The following is a 22,405-nucleotide window of genomic DNA, read 5'->3' on the forward strand; positions in this document are numbered from 1 at the left end:
AGCCAATTACGGCACAGCTCGTTAATATTCTCCACCAATCAGGCCAATTACATAGGGACCTAATTGTATTCTGCGAGACTGTGATTGGTTGAATTATGGAGGCCCCGCTGTTTTGATTCAATAGTAGCCAGTTAGAGTGAGGACCATCTGGACGTACTGGGCCACATATGAACCTTGTTAACTAAAGGGATAATTAAAGAGGGATGGGAGGAAGGAGGGATTCATTTATTTTCTTCTCTCCGTCTCTCCTCTCTGCTCTGTCTCAGATTTCTTTTTTACATCAGTACAGTGCAAGCTTGAATTTTAAAATCATGTATCATTTCCCTGTCAGTGGCCTTGCTGTGCATCTCTGTTGTTCCTTGTTTATCTAATCCGAAGTCTATTTTCAGCGCTGCATGCTGCCTAATAATTCAACTTTTTGTTTGCTGGTATTAAGTGATAATGAGGGTGAAAAAAGGTACATTTCAGTCCCCCAACTGTTTACATATGTTAAGTAACCCCTTGTGTACTGTAGCTCCGACGAGAGCTTGTATTATGCATCTCATAAATGTGTTGGTTTGGTTTGAACACTGAACAAATGGTCCATTAACATAGCTGACTGCTGTCCAGCAGCTCTCTCCACCACACAACAGATGGTCTATAATTCAGCCCTGTGATATTCTTTGGATCAAATTCAATCCTCACACACTATACCATCCACGCGTGTGCATTCACACACACAATGACAAAGACGTCCATCCATACAGACACCCAATCAAACTCTCTCCCTCACACACACACACACACACACACACACACTTTTCATACTTCACGGTTTATATGTGTACAGTTGTGTCCACTAGCCAATGACGGATCTGTGTGAGAAGCTGCCAAGTTGTTTCACAGCGACCACAGAATGTCATAGTTGGTATGAGTTGTCTCCACAGAGACATATGGACCGTGTCTTCTGGTGCTGGCATGCTCCGACCAAACATAGCTTTTTCACGGCAATGAATGGCATGTTCAGTGGACTCAAGGGCCATTTACACCATGTGTTAAAAATAGCTATAGGTCTAACATTTAAAAATATATATTAAGTATATTAGTCAAATTGTACAACAAATATAACATAGGCCTATAACATTTTCTATCCTAGTTGCTTGCCTTGTTAAAGTAAGTTTGAGTGCTAGCTTCATGCATCACATTACATTGGTACACACAGTGAGAGTCTCCACATGTTATATCACATTATTTAGTGGAAGAGAACTATATTAATGCTACTCTTTTCAGGACTTAGACCTGGACAAACTGTACTTAAAGGGGAGCACCACCTAAATTAACAACTTTCCATAATTTCCATGGCCTAGAAAAGTATTCGTAAACACAAACTAGGGGAGAGCGAGGCACAACCTAACATATTTTAGTTTGGGCTGATGTCACTAAAACTGTTTGAGATTAATTATTTTTTGTAATTAATTCAATACAATTCTATCTATATACTATGGGTCTCCATCTACATTAAGGGAAGGATAGGTATCCGTACAGGTATCCATCCATCTGTTAGTCTACCATCCATATTCAGTGGTTCGACCAACAGATGTACATGGATTGGGTAACCTAGATCCACTTGTCAAAATATGAGTGTTGAATTTCTGGCTATTGACAAGACTGTGAAACACCACGTTACAACTAACCCCGCTGGGTGGACATTTTATCAGGCCAACCAACCAACACTTGCTAGAAGTTGGTTACATGGCTCAAAATGGTGCTATGTTTCAGGCAACAGTTGTTAAGATGATCTATGGTTGGATTCGCTGACATACACAGACAGCTCAGCAATAGAAAAACAAGTATGCCAAAGAAATTTACTTATGCTGCCTGAAAACACTCTTTGTTGTGGGTCTTTTGTGGGTCACTGTTTGGTGGTACTGTGGTCAACTGGCTGGAAGCACGAAAAGATCATTTCTTTCTATCCATGTTACAATTTACCCTCCGTTAGGTCATACCCGCACTCCTCCACTCTCTTTCAAAGCCATACTCCAGAGGAGTAGTTCTCAAACTTGTATTGTCACAAGGCAATGAATGGGAGTCTGATTTTATGGATCCACAGAATGTTTGTTTTCTTTTTTAATACCCAAATGAGCTTTATTCTATTGTAGTGTTCTCAGCTCTGAAACTGAAAATGTACCCATATACTCAGAACGTTCCCCTAGCAGCTCTCAGTGTCAACTATAATGTCTTTAAATTCATCGTCTATGGAGCAGCTACAGACTTTACACTTTATGATATCACAAATTTGAGGTTTAGCACTCTAGTTTTGGATTTGGGAGAGAGTTGTTCATGTTTAGTAATGTGCTTTGGCTGTCTTTTACCTATGAATATAACATGTTTGAATTTTAAATTGGTATAGCTCCCCTTTAAGTTGAAGCCAAAACAATGACAACATAAGAATGCAGATTAATAGTGATTGTGCTCAGTCCTTTTCAGTTTTCAAGCAACAGACACAGTAGTTACACAGTAAAATCTAGTTTTGTCCAGGTCTGTCCGTCTACCTCTTGTTCTTGGGCAGGTGCAGCTCACTGACGCTACGACGCTTCTTCTTCTTCCTCAAGCGTAGCGGCGGAGCTTGACTTACTGGAGTGATGAGCAGGGCATCCAATAAGGACTGTGACACTGCCTTCTCAGGAGGCCACGGACTGCTCTGATAAGTTTTTCTGACAAGGTGATGGCACATTGAGGAAGAGAGGAGGCAGATGATGAAAGGGAACTTGTGACAGAGCCATGATGTCGATTGTGAGACAGAAAAAGGTCTTAGAAGTAGTCAATTAAAAGCCTGAAGATAGAGGTCACTGGCAGGGGGATACAGACGGATACTTTCATGGTGAAGCATACACACTCATACACAACACTGGTACACTCTGTTTACCTCGCTTGCTCTGGATTGCGGTGCTGTGTATTTTGTGTGAGCTGTTTGGGAGCACTGGGGGTGAGAGGAGGGGGACAGGGAGCTGCTCTGGGAAGGAAGTCTAGAGGACTTGACAGGAGCTCTCTCCTAGTCACAAATAAACAACCACAGTGATATTAAATGTCTCCAAAGAAAACAATCACAACTACTTTGTTTCAATGAGCGTGTCAGATCGTTTCTATTGATAAAGTGAACTAATTTGTTGTTCCTGCAACATGTAAGTAAACTTTCTAACACTGTACCTTACTGGTTTGGTAGAAAGTGCATGATGACGTGCTGATATATGTGCTCGATCAGTATTGACCTGGACTTTGAAACTGAGGGGACAGACATAACAGATTGGACAGATAGTAGAAGCAATTTAATGACCTGTCACTGAAAAGTTTCTTTGATGTGCATCAAGTTTAGAATTATTGTGCAGCACCTGTGTTGAGGAGAAAGGTCAGATGGAGTTTGTGCGGTAGCTTGTCTATACAATCTGTGGTCATCCTTATCATCATCAGTCAAACGCCTGCTGGACTCCAACTTTTCTGGGCCTTTGCTGCCCTCTAGTGGTGCCACTGGGAAACTGCTAGGCCAAGGTACCAGAAGTAAAGGAGAAGATTATAGTTTTGGACTTGTTATGCATTTTATCCTGTGAGCTTTTATAAAACATCCAAAGCTAAATGTACCTCTCAGCTGTGGGCAGTTGAAAGCTCGGTGGCTCTGTAGCTGTACTATCTGCAGCAGCTGGGACAGGATCAGACAAAGCCTCCGGTGCTTGGTTTTGGACTAATGAGAGGTCGCCACCATGTGACAAGTATAACCCTTGAGCAGGTAATACACTAGAAACAGGTAAACAAGATGCTGGAGTTTGGGTATAAACAGGATTCGATCCAAGAAACTGTGGGATGTTGGCTGGCATAAACACTGCATCAAGGGAAGTGTCATCTGGCCTCTGGGCATGAGATGATGGGATCTGGCTTGGGACTGAACTTGTGTATGTTAATGGCACCAGCACTGGAGCTAATGGATAGTTCATGTTAGACAAATGGGTCGGATGTATTTGACAAAACATGTCGACAGAACTCGAATACATCACTGGGACGGCAACCAAGTGAAGGGGTGCTGCAGATGACGTATTGTTCTCTTCATGCTGAGATTCAAAGAGGCTGCCAGGTTTGGGAATGAGGACATAGTCGGGGGCTGTAGCGCCCTCTTCTGGCCATTTATGATTAGCTGATGAGTCTGATGCTTGTGGCCTTGGTTGGTCAATGTGATCAGATGTGGCTCCTGCATCATTCAGTCTACTGAAGGCTGAGAGTGAAGCCAATACTTGGTCAGAGGATTGATGCGTTGCGGATCTGTCACTGGCAGATAACAGATAACAGTCAATGCATTTCAAATATATAATTTGGGCTGATGATGAAGTTTGTTATAGTGGATATGTGGAAAAGATCAGGAAATGTGCTTGTGTGTGAAATCAGTGTTGTAGCTTGCAAAATCCCAGTGCATTATTAACGTTTGTTGTGTCACACATCAAATTATTATTAATTATATTAAACACTTGTACACTACAGACTGGATGTGGTTAGTTAGTCCCTGTGAGCTTTTATTCGACTGCCATTTTATACATAGTGACTACTGTGTTGCGGGACAATTTAACGTGACAGGTGAAGAGGATACATGACGGCTGAATAAATACCTGACCTTCCCACTGAGTGTCTCAGATTTAGTGAGACAACTGGAAGAGCAAAAAGTGGAGGAACTAAGGAAGAAGGGGAGATAGGAAAGAAGGAAAGGGACACCAGAGACAGAGAAAAAAGGAAACAAGAAAAAAACGTAATCACTTTATTAGCTACAATATAGAATGATATTTTTTTTTTCCAAACGCAAAACACACAAAATAAATTTCAGCCACTAGATGTTCAGCTGTTTTCAAACTGCAACACCATTACGATCTACAGAGAACAAACTCTTATTAAAGTGAGAATAATCAGCAGTAAGTAAACATTAGGGATGAAATAAATGTAAAGGCACTGGAGAATTATTTTACATAGCAAGGCCCTCGAAATAATACCTTCGCATTACAAGCCATTATAGCATTTATACAGTCACTTTGCACACCATCAAAGCTGAACCACCTCCTCGCTGACAGGAGCCTTCCTGTACTTGCATATACCTTTTACCTAGGGCTGTACCGAATGCTATTTGTTTTCCATTTAAAGCTTTTACTGAGGTTTTCAAATTAAGCTGCACGTCTGTCGTCAGATTCAAATTAAATGAATTAGTTTTGTTTTTTTTTTAAATCAACTTTCTTTATGAATATAAGTCATCGGTTATGTCAGTATAAATACATGTAGGCAGCGGGCTAATCCAGTAAGGGCAAAAAATTATGATGAAATAATAAAAGCACAGGTGGCATGGTGATGCAGTGGATAGCATTGTTGCCTCACAGGAAGAGGGTTCCTGGTTCAAATCCAGGGCTGTGGGGCTCAAACCCCATGATGTGGGAGCCCTTCTGTGCGGAGTTTGCATGTTCTCCCCGTGTCAGCGTGGGTTTTCTCCGGGTGCTCCAGCTTCCTCCCACAGTCCAAAGACATGCAGGTTAACTGGTGACTCTAAACTGCCCGTAGGTGTGAATGTGAGTGTGAATGGTTGTCTGTCTCTATGTGTCAGCCCTGTGATAGTCTGGTGACCTGTCCAGGGTGTACCCTGCCTCTCACCCAATGTCAGCTGGGATAGGCTCCCGCCCCCCATGACCTCTAACATGATAGGCAGTTACCGAAATGCATTTAAATTAAAGTGTTTGCATTTTTTTCTGCTCAACATTTGAACAGCTTAGTGCAGAAATACGGTGTGACTAGCAGTCACTCATTGTGCCAAAGATGGGGCCTGTAACCACAATAACAATGTCACAAAGGAGCCTACTGTAGAATGAAGAGGAATATTTCATTAGATACAAATATGTTGTGAATTTTGGATATGATTACATCTATCTATTTTCAATACATTTGGACTTCTGGACTTCACAACAGTTGGAAACACTGGAATCTAATTCTACAAATACAATAATACTACTAATATTAGTGAAGCTAATCTTTATCTGTAACTGTGCAGAAATACCTGTGTTTAAGGAGAAAAACTGTGCAAAACATTCAAACGTTAATTCAGAATTTGAGGCCTCAAAGCTTTGAAATATTCGGTACAGCCCTACTTTTACCATTCAAATGTCTTCCAGCATCGATCTACACAGTCTGGTATCATCCAAGCTGCAGAGCATATAAGCTATTGGTTTATATATACTGTACATACACACATGACAAGTTGAAATCTATTCCCACTTTTCAGATGCCACCATATTTCAAGACAGTTTCTATAAAAGAGTTCCAATGCTAGCGGATACAACAGATGTAAACAAGCCATTAAAGCCTTTAAATAGGTTTGAAGTGTCTTCTGTAGCATTTAGTTACACAACAGTCCAAGTAACAGGAAGGAACATACATAGCTGTCTAAGGCACTGGGTGCACTCTCATGCAGATTAAGCCCAAATTTGCTATTTTCAATGATCTCAGAAAAAGACTCCCTTCTCCAAACCAAACACTTTCCCCTTTGGCCACATCACAGAAGACAATGAGACAACAACGGTGTAGTAATGACGTGTTTTTCTGAGGAGTGGGACAGTTTTGTCAGTCATGTCTTTCTCATTAGCTGTATGCAGACTTACAGAACAGGCTCTCGGGTTCGTCTGGTTATACATTTGAATTCCTGTGATTTCCGAGTGTCATCATGTTGTTCTGTGTTTAAGAATGAACACAGAATGAATGATTCATAAAATGTTGTCGGTACAACTCTCAGCAGGCCACCTGAGCTGCTCGCCTTTTCTCATTACCGTAGGAACTGGTCCTGTGTGCTGTCTCTATCAGTATGTAAAGTCAGTATCTGTACTGTGTGTGTAGTGTAGTGAAGTCTGAGATAGGCAGAGATACAGACTGACAGCTGCATGTTTTAATTTGTTAGGACTATTTGATGCAAGCCTTAGTACTCAATTTGGATTTAATACTCAGATCAGACTTTAGTGAGCTGGTCACGGTTCTGGACTGACTGGCTTGCGCAAAAGAACAATTATAAAGACGTTACACACAACATGCTAGAAGCAAACATGGAGGCCACTAAAGTCAGTGTTTAGGGTGAGTAAATGTGCAGCGTGAGCCAGCGTGAGCAGATGATAACAAGGACAAGGATGACGAGAAAGAGAGCTAAGTATTTAATTATGGCTTTCTGAGGAGCAATGGCTGCCACTTCTGTACAGAGATGTGTGTGGATGTGGAGTCGGGGGTAGGAGTGGAGAAATCGTGACGTGAATGGCTTCACTGAAACAGCTTTCATCTAGAATTTCAGGATGTCTAATGTTGATAATGTGTTTGTATTTACCAAGTGACTCCTGCTAGCACAGAATTGTGACGAACGCCGATCTAGTGTAGCATGAAAGTCCCATAAATTACAATATGACTGTTCAGACTCAGAGGTCGCATTGCAGAAAAAAATCAGACCTGTATCTGACTTAGGGACACATGAAAAATCTGACGTTTGACACTTTTGCTGTTTGCAGTAGTAACGTAGCCAAAGACTCAGCTGGTAACACTTCTTTTTTTGGCTCAATGCTTCATCCTAACCATCCAAATGAATGTTTTAGTGTGTATTAGTCTGCAGATACCTCCTCTTTCATTCTGTATACACAGAAAGGAGCATCCAAATGCTTTAACCAAACCCAAATTCATGAGGTATCATGAGACGAACACAATAATAAAAGTGAGTATTTACACATCAACAATATACTTTTAGGGTCGGAGAGCCCAATCTCACTCCTAAGTCGTCAAAATCTGGCGCTTGGGCAGTGACTTGTGGCGTCACAAACCAACAAAAAAAAATGGTGTCTTTTAACACATGATACGCGGCCAGTTGCAGCATCAGGGGTAAACGCGGCAGAACAAGGATGAAAGTTAAGGTGGCAAAAGTCCGACTGGGGCTGGTGACGGGTCCAAAAAACACTGACTTTCACCCAAGAGAGTGGTGTTTGCCTCCCATAAGATTCTAAAGCCAAACCCTGTAAATTTTTCCTAAACCTAACCATGTATTTTTGCTGTGGAAGAAAAAAAAACTGATGTTGTACTTTTATTTTGAAAGAGACTGTATGTAAACGGTAAATTTCCTGTGAAAACGGAAGTATATTTTGAAAGAAGGCAATACATGTAACAGGTAGAACTTGACACAGTGTCCCAGAACGTCAACAACATACCTAGGATACCTTTCTGGACGTGGAAAGTCCATGACCAAATGCTTATGTGTGACGAGGTCGAAGTGAGAATGTGTTGGGTTGGAGTCAGTGGAGTCGCGGAGCACGAAAGCAACACTTAGTTGAAGGTCTGAATGAGGCCAGCGTAGTGTAGCCACATAAAGGACAAGGAAGGACAAGCCCACACGCACACGCACGCACGCACGCGCGCGCGCGCGCACACACACACACACACACACACACACACACACACACACACAGAAACTCTGACAGTTCCTTTGAAAACTTTCACTCCAGTTTTCTTTGCTTTATTTCCACCAGTCCACAACCTTTTATTCCAGTTCCACCTACAGACGTCAAACACATTGTGCGCACGCACACACACACACACACACACACACACACACACACACACACACACACACACACACACACACACAGGTAGACAATCACACCCATAGACACCAACAGACACACTCACACATAGACACACACACACACACACACAGTCTACTGGACATTGAGGGTGCGAGCAGACACTCCATGGTGCCAGTCTCTCAGCTCGTGGTACTTAGGACCAATCACCATCCGAATGGTGGTCTTGTTCGTTCTGCCGTCACAGGAAGAGAAAAACACCAAACAAGAGGAAAAAAAATAATTTAGGAAAAATGTAGTAGTCGCCCTGCAATATGTAGTGAGATACACTGTCAGCCATGCCACAAGAAAAGCCTGATGATACGGTAAGAGCTGCTGCAGCAAACACAAAGCTGATGATACACACAGAATGATTGATGGAGTGGAGATGTGCAGTTTCACTGTCATCATCAGAATAGGAAATGACAGAGATACAGACATCCAGAGAACAGTGAACTCCTGTGTCAGGAGGTCAAAATGCAGCCCATGAGTCGCGGCCGGTATGGACTGCAATGATGAATTATTTCAACCATGAAGCCACACACCAACACCCACAGACAGTGGGAGTGTACACATGTTAACACAGGTGATCACAAACACATGGTGATCACATGTTTTGCTACAAACCAACCAAGAGCAATGGACAGCCGATGGATCACACCACACTGAGAACAACACCAACGGTCTAGCCATGACTGTCAATGACACAACAGGTCATAATAGCATGCAGCACTGTAAGGCTGTCACACTCACAACCAAACGCACAAACCATAACACAGGTGAGAACACTTCCAGCTACCAACATGACAGCGTTTAAAATCAACTTCCAGCAATCTCAGAGGGGAATTTAATCAAAAGTGCTTTCTGAACTTTTGGAGTGACTAAAAATATGGACACTGCACAGCGCACAGAGGTCTGGCTTTTGATTTAATGGCTCAAATGTGATCCTTTCTCTGCCGTCTAGACAGGAAGAACACAGCATCAGTACAATTGCCAGAACTGTGCCACAGTGATCTGCAGTCAGATTTACTGCTGCTCCATTTACTGGTGCTCTTCCTTTACATGTCAGAGTTACCTTACTGTGTTGGTTCAATCATATAACAGCATGAAATGTATTGTTACTCCACACAATGCACTTAAACACACAGCAACAAACAAAGCCGATGATAGGGAGCCTGGCACTGTTAAAACCACAGTCAGCAGTTTCGGAGCACTTACTTTGACTTCTTGGCTGCGTCAGTTTCCTCATCTTGAGCTGCAAGCGAAAGAACAGAAAGCCCATTACATAACAATACAATAAAAGTAATGTGGTCTTTAGCTTTTATTTATAATTAATCTGAAAGCACTTTATTGATCTTTTGATTCAGAAATAAATGTTACAGTGGTTTCGCAGTGTTTGTTTGCTCTATGGAGCCCTGTGCTCATATGTGTTCAGGTGCACGACTGTGATGACTTTGCAAAGATCATTACTGTGTCAGTAACGTACCACGCTCGGTACCGGTGATCTGAGCCAGAATCCTGAAAGATCTGGACTGGGTGGTGCCGGTGCGAGGGCGCCAGTCCTCTGTATCCTCCATTATGCGCTTCCTGCTGGCATCAGCATGAGTGGGCACATGGTAAAAATGGATGTCTGTGTCCACAATGTGCTTCCTGGGAACTCTGGAAGGACGGGGTAGAAGAAGATGGATGACATCAGCAAATATACTTTGAAAGTAATAAAGATGGAGACTGATGTCATTTCCTTAGAGGTTATTAAAGTGAAATGTAAAACTTTTAATGTTGCGGGATCCAATGAAACATTTTATACTCGACTACCGTAAGTAAGCTCTGTCCGTCAGAGTGGGCTGTGAGACAAAGCCGTTTAGTCATTTTAGGATCATTTTAAGGATTTAAACTGATGTACATGTATTCACATTATTTACCACACAATAAAGCAGTTAGAGGAATGGTATTATCAATATTTTTAGACTGCAGGTTACATGAGGTGGAAATGTGGCACACTGTGAAAAAAATCACCTACGATGTTTATTAGATTTATTAGATGAAAAATGGGGGAAATCCCACGGCACTTTGTTAAAGGTCTGAACCAATCTGATACCTTGGTGGTTGAGGTTTTCTTGAAAACCAATGACAGAAAAAACAAGACAGAGGAAAAAGGAAACAGACTGAATAAAGGCAGGGCAAAGTAGAACAACAACATTCATAACAGACATAAAGAGACAAAGACTTACTTCAGAATACTGTGAGGTCCACTTAAGGGGGAGTAAAGCAGAGGAAGAAGAAGAGATACAAGTTTGAAGAATTAATGAAATTCTTGTTTAAAGGTAGTAGAATATAGATGGAAAACCATATGCCACAACACCCAAGCATGCAAAACATGGAGCCAAAATATCCATGGAGACAAGTCAGTTCTGTTTTCAGCCACACGGTGGGGCTACTGGACTGTCTGGGTTTCTATAAAGGTAAAGCCATGCACAATTTGGAGAGTTTGGAAAGAAAAAAAAAAAACAGAGGGAGAATTTTATAAATGGTAAAGGAAAATTTGATTGCAGCATGATTATAATTTAACACTGTGGTGTGTGTTTTTGTGAGTGCATGAACAGTAAATATGGAACGGCGTTCCTTGGCAACAGAGTGCTGACAGGTTCGTTACTAATTGGCTGTCACTAAATCAACTCTCAGGGCAAACACACTCACATACACACAGAGGGGCATTGAAGACTGTTCAGTCTCCGCTGTCAATAAATCACCTATAAATACACACACACACACACCAACACACTCACCTAGCACATTGAATAGACTGATTTATGAGTGTCTCTCAACACGTTCTTGTCACAGCAGCAGCTATGTGGGTGTGGGAGTGTTGACGGCTCTATGTGAGAACACACTTACAGTTATACTGGAAGTGTCCGATAATGTTTGCATGTTTGCGTGTGTGTACATGTTCTCCCTGTGTCAGCGTGGGTTTTCTCTGGGTACTCAGCTTCCTCCCACAGTCCAAAGACATGCAGGTTAATTGGTGACTGTAAATTGTCCGTAGGTGTGAATGTGAGTGTGAATGGTTGTCTGTCTCTATGTGTCAGCCCTGTAGTAGTCTGGCGACCTGTCCAGGATGTACCCTGCCTCTTGCCTAATGTCAGCTGGGATAGGCTCCAGCCTCAGCGCATTGTGTCTCACAAAAATCTTTCCATTTTAATTAGCTGAATGCATGTGTGCAGCAGTTCTCGCATAATTCAAACATGACAAATAAGCTAACTGAACTATAAAACATAACCACCATGAATCATGCTCTGCAGTAAAATCATAAGCATATGCATGCAGCTGCCATGAGAAAGTAGACACACAGGTACAGAGAGAGGTGAATGAGTAAAAAACAGAAGGCAGGCAGTCGAACACTCATAACCTGACATGCTTCAGAGACTAACTTTGTGACTTGAGGAGGTGCTCCAGTCTGCAAAGCAGAAGAACAAGGGTTGAAAGGAAGAGAGAAAGACAGAGAACACTGACATGTCCAAATTCTGGTAAAACCATTGAAAGCTGTCATTTAAAAATCCCCTCTGAAACGAAGCACACATTTACAGCATGCAAAACAGGCAAGCACAATGCAAGGACAAACATGCATGTTGTCTCACTTTGTCCCTTCAGCAAGAAATAAAAATTGAATTAACAGATAACAGAAGAAACTAACTGTATGAACCTGAACCTGTATGTTAACCTCTATTGTGGATGACCCTTTTCCAGACTCATACTTCCAGACTTCTTGGTGGATTTTCCAGACCATATGTGTCATCTAAGTACAAATAGCTAGTAGTTTAAATTGTATTATTTATATAATTTTTTGGCATTGTCAAGCCAGCTGTCAGAAAACAGCATTTATTCATTGTAGCTGTTCAGTCCATACTCCTACACAGGAAGTTGGACGATGTTTCACTGTCAAACATCTCTGCACAAAGAGTAAGGAAATGAACCACTGCTACATATGCTCTCTTTTCCCCCCTCAACATATTGAATTAATAACACCATATCATTGTTGTCCCCACATATTTTAGCCTCTTTTACAGTATAAATAAGAACCGAAAGTGAGTTGGAAAAAAACGTTAAATGGTGCACCCAGTAGCTCAGTGGGTAAGAGAAGGCATCCTGTGGCAAAGGCAATGTCCTTGCTGCAACAGTTGCAGGTTTGATTCCAACCTGCAGCCCTCTGCTGCATGTCATCTCTTTTCCCAACTAATCTGTCCTTTCAAATAAAGGCAAAAAGCCAAAAAAATAATATTAAAAAGTTAAATAGTTTAGGTTTCACTTATCTGTGTAGCCCTGTTTATTCACTGTGTCCATGAAAATGACGATGAACGCAGCCATAAAGGTTTACTTACGCAGAAAAGATAATGTGTTTAATTGTGCTGGCTGCCTTTGTAATTCAAATAAAAATGAGAATATGGGCAATAGCCTGGAAACACAAACATTTTTTCATACTATTTCTGTTTTCCTTACTTATCCAGTCTTGGAAATTAGTCAAATCGAATTCCATACTTTTCAATACCGAACCCTGTTTGTAGTTTCAGAACAGTTCATCACTGGAAATAAAAGCAAATAGGATTCAAAAAGGTGAAAAGAACATTGAGATAGAAAAGTTCATGTAAAGAAAGCAAGTCAAAGCCCTAAACTACTAAAGGCAGATCCAGATCTTGCTTTATTAAAGTATCCCATGATATCAAATGACGTATGAGATACTTGGGGAAGGCTATGTTCCCAACTGAAAGGCAGCTTGTGTGTCTGTGCGTGGCTGTAAGATTATATTGTGCAGATCGCTGGTGTCTGTTGAGCGTCACCGAGAGAGAAACCACGAATCCTTTAGTCAGAGTTTTGCCCACAGAAAAGAGCACACACAGAGTGTAAACATGAAATGTAGAAATTATGAGTCAGAAAAAGAGAATATTCAGTCCAGTTGGTGTCTTGAGGTCATAAAATCAAAAACATCCACCCTCTTGTTTTGTTTTGAGATGGATCACTAAGAGAATAAATGAAGGAATGAATGAAAAATGTGGCATGACAAAGGTGTGTTAGTCTGTGAAGAGACACAGCGTATGTGTAAATCTACATGGATTCAAGGCTGAAACCTTCATTGACTGACTGATTTGCTACAAGAGAATGCCACACCGATCCAGTTACCGATGCAGGCTATATATACACAGCTTAGTCATAGCATCACAGCATAGTTATACTCACTATGCCTTTGGAGAGAGGAGAGACGGGGATGCGGACAGAAACAGACGGGGGGAAAAGATGATGGTGGGAGTTATGTAAAGAGAGGCGCTGAGTGAGCACTGAGTAGTTATTATTATCTTAAAGCGCTAGGAACCACGAAAATGTTTTAGATGCTGCGCTGCCTTCAAACACCTGACCTCAATACAAAATACAGCAGGAGGGGTGTAAGCAAAGATGTGTTTTAATAGAATATTATGAATGATTCATGAAAACTGGAAACAGAAAACAACAAAAATGCGCTCACAAAGAGTAGGAGAGTGAGAACTGCTTGATTTATCTCATGGCAGTAAGTTGATATGTGTTAATATCAGTGAAAAGCCATCATGCTGGGGATGTTTTACTTTGTCCATACATATTTGTAATTATTTTATCTCTAATCTTTTACAAAATTTAATGTAAATTTCATGTTAAAAAAGCCAAACTTCCAGCCTTTCAAAAGCTTATGACATAGGAACAGATTAAGAGTAGAAGGACATTCCCATTCAAATCAGTGTAGCAGCAGCATGGTAGCATGGTCATGAGCAGTGGCCATTACTATGGGTAGCTTTGCCAACCAGTGTAGCAAGCTAATGTCAGTGTAAACTTCCGTATAAATTCTTGAATTCACTGAGATGAGATTTTGCCCTAGTGACCAAATGATCAGTGGAGTAGATTTCAAATAAGCAATCTGTCAGATTCAGATGTAGGCCTATTCTTTAATGTTTTCTACAGAGGAAATTTGCTTTCACGGTTACTTTTAAAAATATGACTGTAATTGTTTTTTCTCTGTTTGTCTCTTGTTGCAATTAATTACATGTTTATTGAAACATGATGTAATGTAAAGACGCGGCATGTGTACGGCCCCTAATCTCCAGGGCTGGTACCTGCGGTTATTCCACAGGCTAGTTAATGACAGGAAATCCAAAGTGTGGCATCATTTTGAGAAGGTGAAGGACGAACCCAAGGTGATATGTAAACTCATCTTCATTGGTCGACCACAAACATGACGTATCATCTGAAACATGTCAGTAGCTACATGGCCATTAGCCACTTAGCACAATCATTACTGCTTTGCCGACAGCGTCATTAACAGGTGGCTTGCTCAGTGTGTGACGTGCACTTGTAGATAAAATATAGGCCTATATTAATGAAGGTTCATTAGTACGGTTTTGTATTTCTCTGTAATGTAGCACAGTGTTAACAATGTTACTGACACTATTCTTTCTCACACCTTCAACTCAAACCATTGTGTTGCCCCGCCCAAAATATATCATTTAATGATTAAATTAATATCGTAAACATGCGGACGACTAGTCGACTAATGACCCTAAATGTTGGTTCACTAGGAAATTTCTTAGCCAGGGGCAGCCCTACTAACTAGATAACTAACAAGACTAACCACAATGGTTTCTGTGAGTTTTATTTAGTTTCTCTCAAGTTTGAATCAAGTGTGTTTTACCATGAGGCCAGCAATATTCTTAGTTTGGTGAATGAAAGAAAGAAACTGGGGTTTGGTGTATAGTTGTATTTTTCTGTTTAATAAGGAAAATAGATGTAAGAATAGGCCAAAACAGTCCTCAAACTAGTAAGTGTGACACATTTTTCGGTCCTACTGAGGTGTGTTGTCACCATAAAAAACTAACAACAATCACCATTTTATTTTGTATTGGTCAAATAACCTCAGAAAACAGTTCAATGTCTGTTCTACTCTCATTCACTTTGTATGAGTTATGTTTCATTAGGCCTATGTTCCATTATTTTGACAAGAATGCAAGAGCTCCTCACAAGAACCCAACTATTAAATATCTATCATGAAGACTTTCCCTTCTCAAGTTCCTACAGTCAACAAACATTAACCCATTTTAGTTTGCTTACATATCCATGTTTCCAGACTGGTAATTAAAGTTCTCGAACATGACACAGTACACAAGGAACTGGCAATATATTTTCGTTTATTGACATTTGTATGCTATACTGAACCAGCAGCACGTTGCCAAGTTGTGACTGTCACTTTTCAACACTAATAAACAACACTCACAAACGGAGGCATCATAATTAGGCTTGTCTTGCTGAGTCAAACCACAGATCTCGATACAGTGTGCAGCAGTATGTTTTTCTCGTCTAAACACCAAACAGACATGTAAGTCTGATTTAATGATGTGGAAGAACTTTGAAAAGATGTCAACATTCCAAGTTTGGTGAGCCGCATGGAATAAACAGTTTTCAATCAGAAACATAAACTGTGACACAAGATGGATAACACTAAAAATTTTATAGCAGACATTTGAGAGGTCATGGAGCATCTCGTCCTTTCGACAGCTTGAACAGAGCCAAGACGGAGAAAGTTGTAGGGAGATAAAAATGCAGAGAAGTGATTCATTTGTTTGATTGGCTGGAGAGAACGCCACTCACCCATTAAACTGCAAAGGCAAGGCTCCACCCTGACTCTCCAACAGGCCCCGCCTCTGCCCCATGGCCACCTCACAAGCGTTCTCAGTGGAGTAGAGGTTGATCGGTGTGTTATACACTGATGGCTGGGGCGCAACGAGGACAGGCGGGGAGGAGGAGGAGGAAGAGGATGGGTCAGAGACAGGAGGAGGAGGGGGAGGAGGAGAGCTAGTTTGGGAGGAGGCAGGAGTGAAGGCAGAGGTTGGGGATGGGATGAAGGGAGTGGAAGGTGACTGTGAGGGAGGGTACCCACTCTCTGCACAGCACCCGAAAGGTCGAGGGGCCTTGTTGTAGTGGATGGTAGAGGGGCTGGAGGAGTGAGGGTGGGGGTGAGATGGTGGAGGGGGATGGGTGAGGGCCACTGGTTTTATGATGTCTGATCTGTTGTCCTATCGGCATGAGAGAAGAGCATGCAAATACAAACGAAAAACAAATCACAACACAGCACACGCTACACTGATGCCTCTCAGGTCGTATTTTGTGTTTGTACCACAGGCTTTATGCTGTATAAAACTCCGATCACACAGAAAGCGTTTTACAGGTTGCAAAACATGAGACGCACCGCACCACCTTTTTTTAAAATTAAATGCCACTAGTGAAAAAAAAACAAACACTTCCTTCGTTTTTTTTTATTGTCATTAGTTGCTTGTTACAAAAATGGACAGGCAGAGGGTACCTGCTGTAGCTCTGGTTGAGGGTGAGAAGCTGTCAGTAAATAGTTTGTTGGGCACAGTGAAACGGAGATCTGTGTGGGTACATGAGACCCTAATATGATGGTGGATCACAGGAGAACCACCAGTTGGTCCAGGAGCTTCGCATCCATGACGGCCATTTCCAGGCATATTTTAGGATGACTTGGGAGCAATCTGACAACCTGCTGTCTATCATTAGGCTGTATAGCTCTGGGTATGAAGCAACCGCTACCACCAGCTTCTCCTCCATTGTTTAGCAACTGCTAACTTGTTGTTATGACCACCACAGAGGGCCGCCTCTCAAATCATCCGATTGGACAATGGGGAAAAAAGCTGAGAGGATGTGAGGCGCTCTCAGTTGAAGTTTTTTAACTTAAGGAGTTCAGAGCGCTCCGGCAAAAACGTGAGGCACGTCACAACACAAAAACTCCTCCAGCTGCTAAAACACTTTCTGTGTGATCAGAGTCTAAGAGTCAAAGCTTATAATCTGTCCATACAATACAGTTTGATTCAATTTAAGAATGGCTGGAAAAAATCAATCAGTTTAGTTCCTGTAAATGTGATCTATGATCGTTTTGGGAATAGAGAAGCATCAGTATATTGAATTGTCATTTAAAATAAAAAACATGTAGCAGCATAAAAAAAACATGATTACTAAAAGTCAAGACAGTGGTGGTTTTCGTGCAGCAAAATTTGTGTGCATGGCATCGTTTCAGAAGGGTGTAGTAACTACAGAAATGTAGTTAAAGCACTTGGTACCCCAGGTGATTTAGTTTTCCCTTTCTCTTTTATTATATGCAATCAGTCACTGATTTAATAGCTTTTCATGTCACAAGTTTCTGTTTCCTCTTCAAAAGTAACTCCACAGATTACAAAACAATTACATTATTCTGAAATTACAAATTACATTATTTAAAAATGTATCTATCTGTCACCTGGCGTGCCTCGTGTTCATCACATAGTAACATTTTATGATTGCTTTGTTTCTACAAATAGACAGGCTGTGCAATGAAGTGTATAAAATGTTCTGTCGTTTCAGTGACATGCTGTGTAACAGTACCTTTGGTGCCACAGGAGGAGGAGATTTTGTAACACTGGGGGCCCTGGAGAGAGAGAGAGAGAGAGAGAGAGAGAGAGAGAGAGAGAGCAGAAAGAGACAGTGCATGAGTTATGACTGCACAATTCTTTTTCATTCCAACATTTTCTTTAAAATTTCTGATATCTGAAAATGCATTCTCATAGCAGATTTAAATGACTTTCAGCTAACACCATGTGGGTAAAATAGCTCGGGCTTTACTGTAAAATATTAAGATCTTACTGAGGTTCGGAGAAACTGTGGTTATGGTGAAGTATGACTACACTTGACCTCTCAGCATAGAGGCCCATGAGGACAGTCACCTTGCATCTGTGTGTCTATGAAACTTAACTTGCAAGGGTTAAAAAAAGTGTGGCCTGTGTGTTTTTTAAGGCAGCTGTTTTTAGCTTATAAAGTCTTGTATCAATCTGATACTCTTGGTCTTTGATACTCTTGATGCCATGAGCTCACCTAAAGGTCATCTGAGGAACATGCCTGCAACTACCCACACTGTTGAAGTGAGTCAGAGGTGATAAGAGATCATTTTCAGCTGTTTACAGTGTTTTTATTTGGCTGGTTTAAAAGGATATTGATGGAATAGCACACTACTCAATACAACATTAACTAAAACAATCATTTACAGCAGTTATGGATCAATCTTCCCTCTTTTCTCTTAAGTCATTCATATAAAGGAAACAGATACACACATGGAACAAATGAATGGTTGCAGCGGTGCGTGATGATAGCGTGATATAAAGGGGAAAATACAAGAGTTAACGTAAGGTAAAGTTTAAGTAAGCTGTGCAGTAACCGAAGACGCGTGAATGAGCCACCCCGCATTCCTCTCAGAGCAGCCCTTCTCGAAACTTCCAGAGGGAGGTTCATGTCCTTCACCTCTGCAAATTTGAACCGACAGCCTTGTAGTAGCTGAAAACACATCAGTCAGAGAGAGCTACTTGTGCGCATGGCTTCGTCTTCCCTGCCTCTTGTTCCTCAGTCGTTTGCCAACAGTGTTCTGATAATGCCGTTCTGCTCCATCGACACATGAGGATCTGAGATGATTTCAACACCTGAAGCAAAATAGGCATCTTGCCATTAAACTATTGTATCACAGTCAGATGTAACTCTCAAGCAAAGTTTGAAGAACTTTGGAGGAGAATGATGAGCAGGTCTGAGCTTAACATCTTCCACGCTGTGATCTGCCGACAAAAATGTTTACTGATAAAATCCTCTGAGATGGGAATGTTTAAAGAACCCTGATTGTGGTTAGGGTTTCACACTCAGAGTAAAGAAGAGGGGATTAGGAGTTTATATGTGAATAAACTTATGTCACATTGTAGCTCTTGCCAAAGCAGTTCACACTGATTAAGCCTCTAGAGAAACTTTCTGTATTTCTCAATATACTGCACTGTGGTGTCACATTTCTATGCAGGTGTGCTAGAAATGATACATTTTATGTGAACCAACCACTTTTATTCATTTATTCTTTGACATTACATTTGTTTCGGTTTTGCTGTCTTTTTCTGTTTTGCACTGCTTTTCATTTGTATGTGCATGATTCTGATGTTTCTTCTGATACTATGTTGACAGTTTGAAATAAAGAATTAAAAATTGTGCATAGCGTTAGTTCAGGCACAGCATGATGTCAAGTTCAGCTCACGTCCCAGCTACATCAGCTGATCTCAAACAGCTCAATCAACTGATGGAGCAGCTGATTGATGAAGGGAGTCAGCTGATAGATCACATGATTCCTTTCTATGCAACCAATTGGTTAATCTCATTCAGGGCGCCCTATTTAAACTGCTCTAGCCTGCCTACTGTTGCTGCTTCCTCTGCAAACTGCTTTGCAACCTGCCTCCACCCCAGCTCCTCCTTTTCATGCTGTGTCTGACTTATCAATGTCATTTCTGTTTGTCATTGATGCTGCTCTGTTCTGTTCCCAGGCACTCTCCTTGCCTCAGGCTTTCCATGTAGGTGCATGGAAGGGCAGGGAGGTTTGCCCTCTCTGCCTTAGACTTTTGTCGTTTGCACATGGAAGGGCAGAGATTTGTGCTCTCTCTGCCTTTGGTTTTCCACGTAAGCTCGTGGAAGATGCTTTCTGCCTAGGCCTGAGGAAAGGCAGTGAGGCCCCAGAACAGAGCCATGCCGCCAAATATAACACTGCAAATGGAAATAAAGTTTTCTTTGACTAAAGTGTTCCTGACTGAACTAGAATTACCACCTCACTATTGTAAGCCTTCGCCAACCAGTCAAGTTTCAATTTGCATCCATGTTTGTCCAGACTCATATTTAGCTATGACATTAGACAGTACTACAAATATGGATGTTGCTGCAAAGACGCTAGCATCTAAAATAGGAAACTAGTAAATTAGTATCTGACCGAATGTTATGACATCAAATAATGTTCAGAAAAATGTTCTTGCAGAGCAGTATGATGTCACAGTGAAGACCTTTGACCATATGGATATAAAATATCAACACTGTATCATTATATTCAATATAGAATCCTAAATAGTGAAATTTTGGAAACTTGATTTGTGAGGTCACAATAGCCTTGACCTTTATCCATCAAAATCTAATCAGTTCATCCTTGAGTCCAGGTGGTCATTTGTGCCAAAAAGAAATGCCTTCCAGGCATTCCTGAGATATCGTGTTAGTGACAGGATGGACAACCTAATGCCTCTGGCCACAGCATGGTGGTATAAAAAGGAAGGGGGAAGGAACCCTGGTGACAGAGCCGCAGCTAGGTGTAAGTTATGGTGTAAAATCCTGTGAAGCATCAAAGAGAAGTTTCTGGAGTGGATGCCCCAGCAAAAAAAAAAATGAATCTCAGTGTTCAAAGTAAGGATTTAAGTGAAAAAAAAAAAGGCAAAAGAAAAGGTGGCAAGCACGCATCAAATTACTTCTGCTGCCAGATGGGGGAGACTAAGGTAGAGACTCCCCCGCTCAACAAGCAAAGGAATCCCTCCTGAGCATCTACTAAAGCGTTAAGGACATTCCTGTTATCATTTTAAACAATACATCTCACCTGTTTTTTGTCTCAGTAGCACTGTATCAGCAGTACACCTAGCTTGTGGGTTTCCATGGACACACTATACTGTAAATAGTTCAACAAGTATCCAATTAGGGTGACAACAAAATATTTACTGACATCAAAGCTGATCTGAGGACAGTAATGATCTCCCTTGCGCAACCAATGACACGGACAAGTGTGAGGCACATCGAGTAGGAAGTGGAACGCCAGGGTATCAAGTAGGTATTTCAAATACGTCACCATTATCCCTGTGTGCTGTAGCCTCAATTACACTGCAGCTAAAACTGGAAACACCAACATGGAAATGTGTCGGGGTCATATGGTAAGAGGGAGGGAAAAAAAAGATGCCCGCTAGAACGTGAATGAGAACCAGAGTTCATTTTAACTCAGAGGCTTTCAGAGCTATTTCTCCAGGGAAAGGTAATTTTAGGCTTTCAAACAAGCAACCTACTGGTTTATTAAAATGTCTTTTATGTTGCTGGGACTCTGGGAGAACTTCCGAGGGTTGTAACTATCCAGGTTGATCTTCCTGAAGCCTAAGTAGCTGTTTGTGTCAACTGTGGCTCAGAAAACATGTTTTTAATAAATGCTGCATTCGTGGTACTGTTGGCATTAAAACAGCAGTAACCAAATTTGATTTTCATTTTGAAATTCGGGAAGGATAAAAATATGTCACTAGAATATGGGGCTTTTGTTGGGGGCTGACGACAGCGGAGGAACAACAGGACTTTGCGCCGTTTCAAACACTTTGCCAGAGGAATGTTTCTCCATAGCTCAAATGTGTGAGGGTCAGAGAGTAAGTGGATGCAATAAAGACACTGACAGTGTCACGGTGACAAACATGACATTACGTCTACCTCCCTGCACACCGAATGGAAACATTTACTGACCTGTACATGTGTGTGTGTGTGTGTGTGTGTGTGTGTTCTTCTGACTAACACTTTAATCTGATTCATACTTTAAGAGCAGCTGCTATAAAACATGTGCTCTGCTCTCTGCGTTTGCATTTGTATCCCTGCATGTTCCATGTTAACTGTCAGGCTGTACGTGTCTGCGTTTCTTTTACACTGTTTCATGTTCATGGAGGTTTTATATCATATAACAGAGCTCTTGGTCTGTTCATGTAACTGTGAGTCTGTGTTTTTCCAGCCAGTCTTTGTGGTGACAGCCATTTTGGTTTTGCTTTGATACCTCACCACATCCGAGTGCAGGCTGTGGCTGCGATGATGGAGCTAAAACATGTTTCCATATTTTTTTTTTTTAAAGTTATTTAAAA

General features: G+C 41.3%; 1 protein-coding gene across 5 annotated transcripts in view; it reads right to left on the reverse strand.

Annotated features, from left to right (window-relative positions):
• pdlim5a (PDZ and LIM domain 5a) overlaps positions 1–22,405 on the reverse strand; it is an 81,971-nt gene that overhangs the window by 15,829 nt on the left and 43,737 nt on the right. The window contains exons 4-9 of one of the 5 annotated variants that reach the window (XM_049578689.1): positions 18,081–18,123; positions 12,062–12,087; positions 10,865–10,885; positions 10,732–10,749; positions 10,120–10,292; positions 9,852–9,888 (exon numbers count right to left, since the gene is read on the reverse strand). In XM_049578689.1, coding sequence (XP_049434646.1) covers positions 9,852–9,888; positions 10,120–10,292; positions 10,732–10,749; positions 10,865–10,885; positions 12,062–12,087; positions 18,081–18,123 — 318 coding nt within the window. Of the gene's footprint in view, positions 1–2,531; positions 2,694–2,905; positions 3,032–3,186; positions 3,262–3,368; positions 3,516–3,615; positions 8,733–9,851; positions 9,889–10,119; positions 10,293–10,731; positions 10,750–10,864; positions 10,886–12,061; positions 12,088–16,292; positions 16,718–18,080; positions 18,124–22,405 lie in introns of those variants that run through there. The other 4 variants (XM_049578690.1, XM_049578687.1, XM_049578686.1 and 1 more) reach the window with 4 other exon arrangements.

Source organism: Epinephelus fuscoguttatus, linkage group LG6 (genome assembly GCF_011397635.1).
Source record: "Epinephelus fuscoguttatus linkage group LG6, E.fuscoguttatus.final_Chr_v1".
NCBI lineage: Eukaryota > Metazoa > Chordata > Actinopteri > Perciformes > Serranidae > Epinephelus > Epinephelus fuscoguttatus.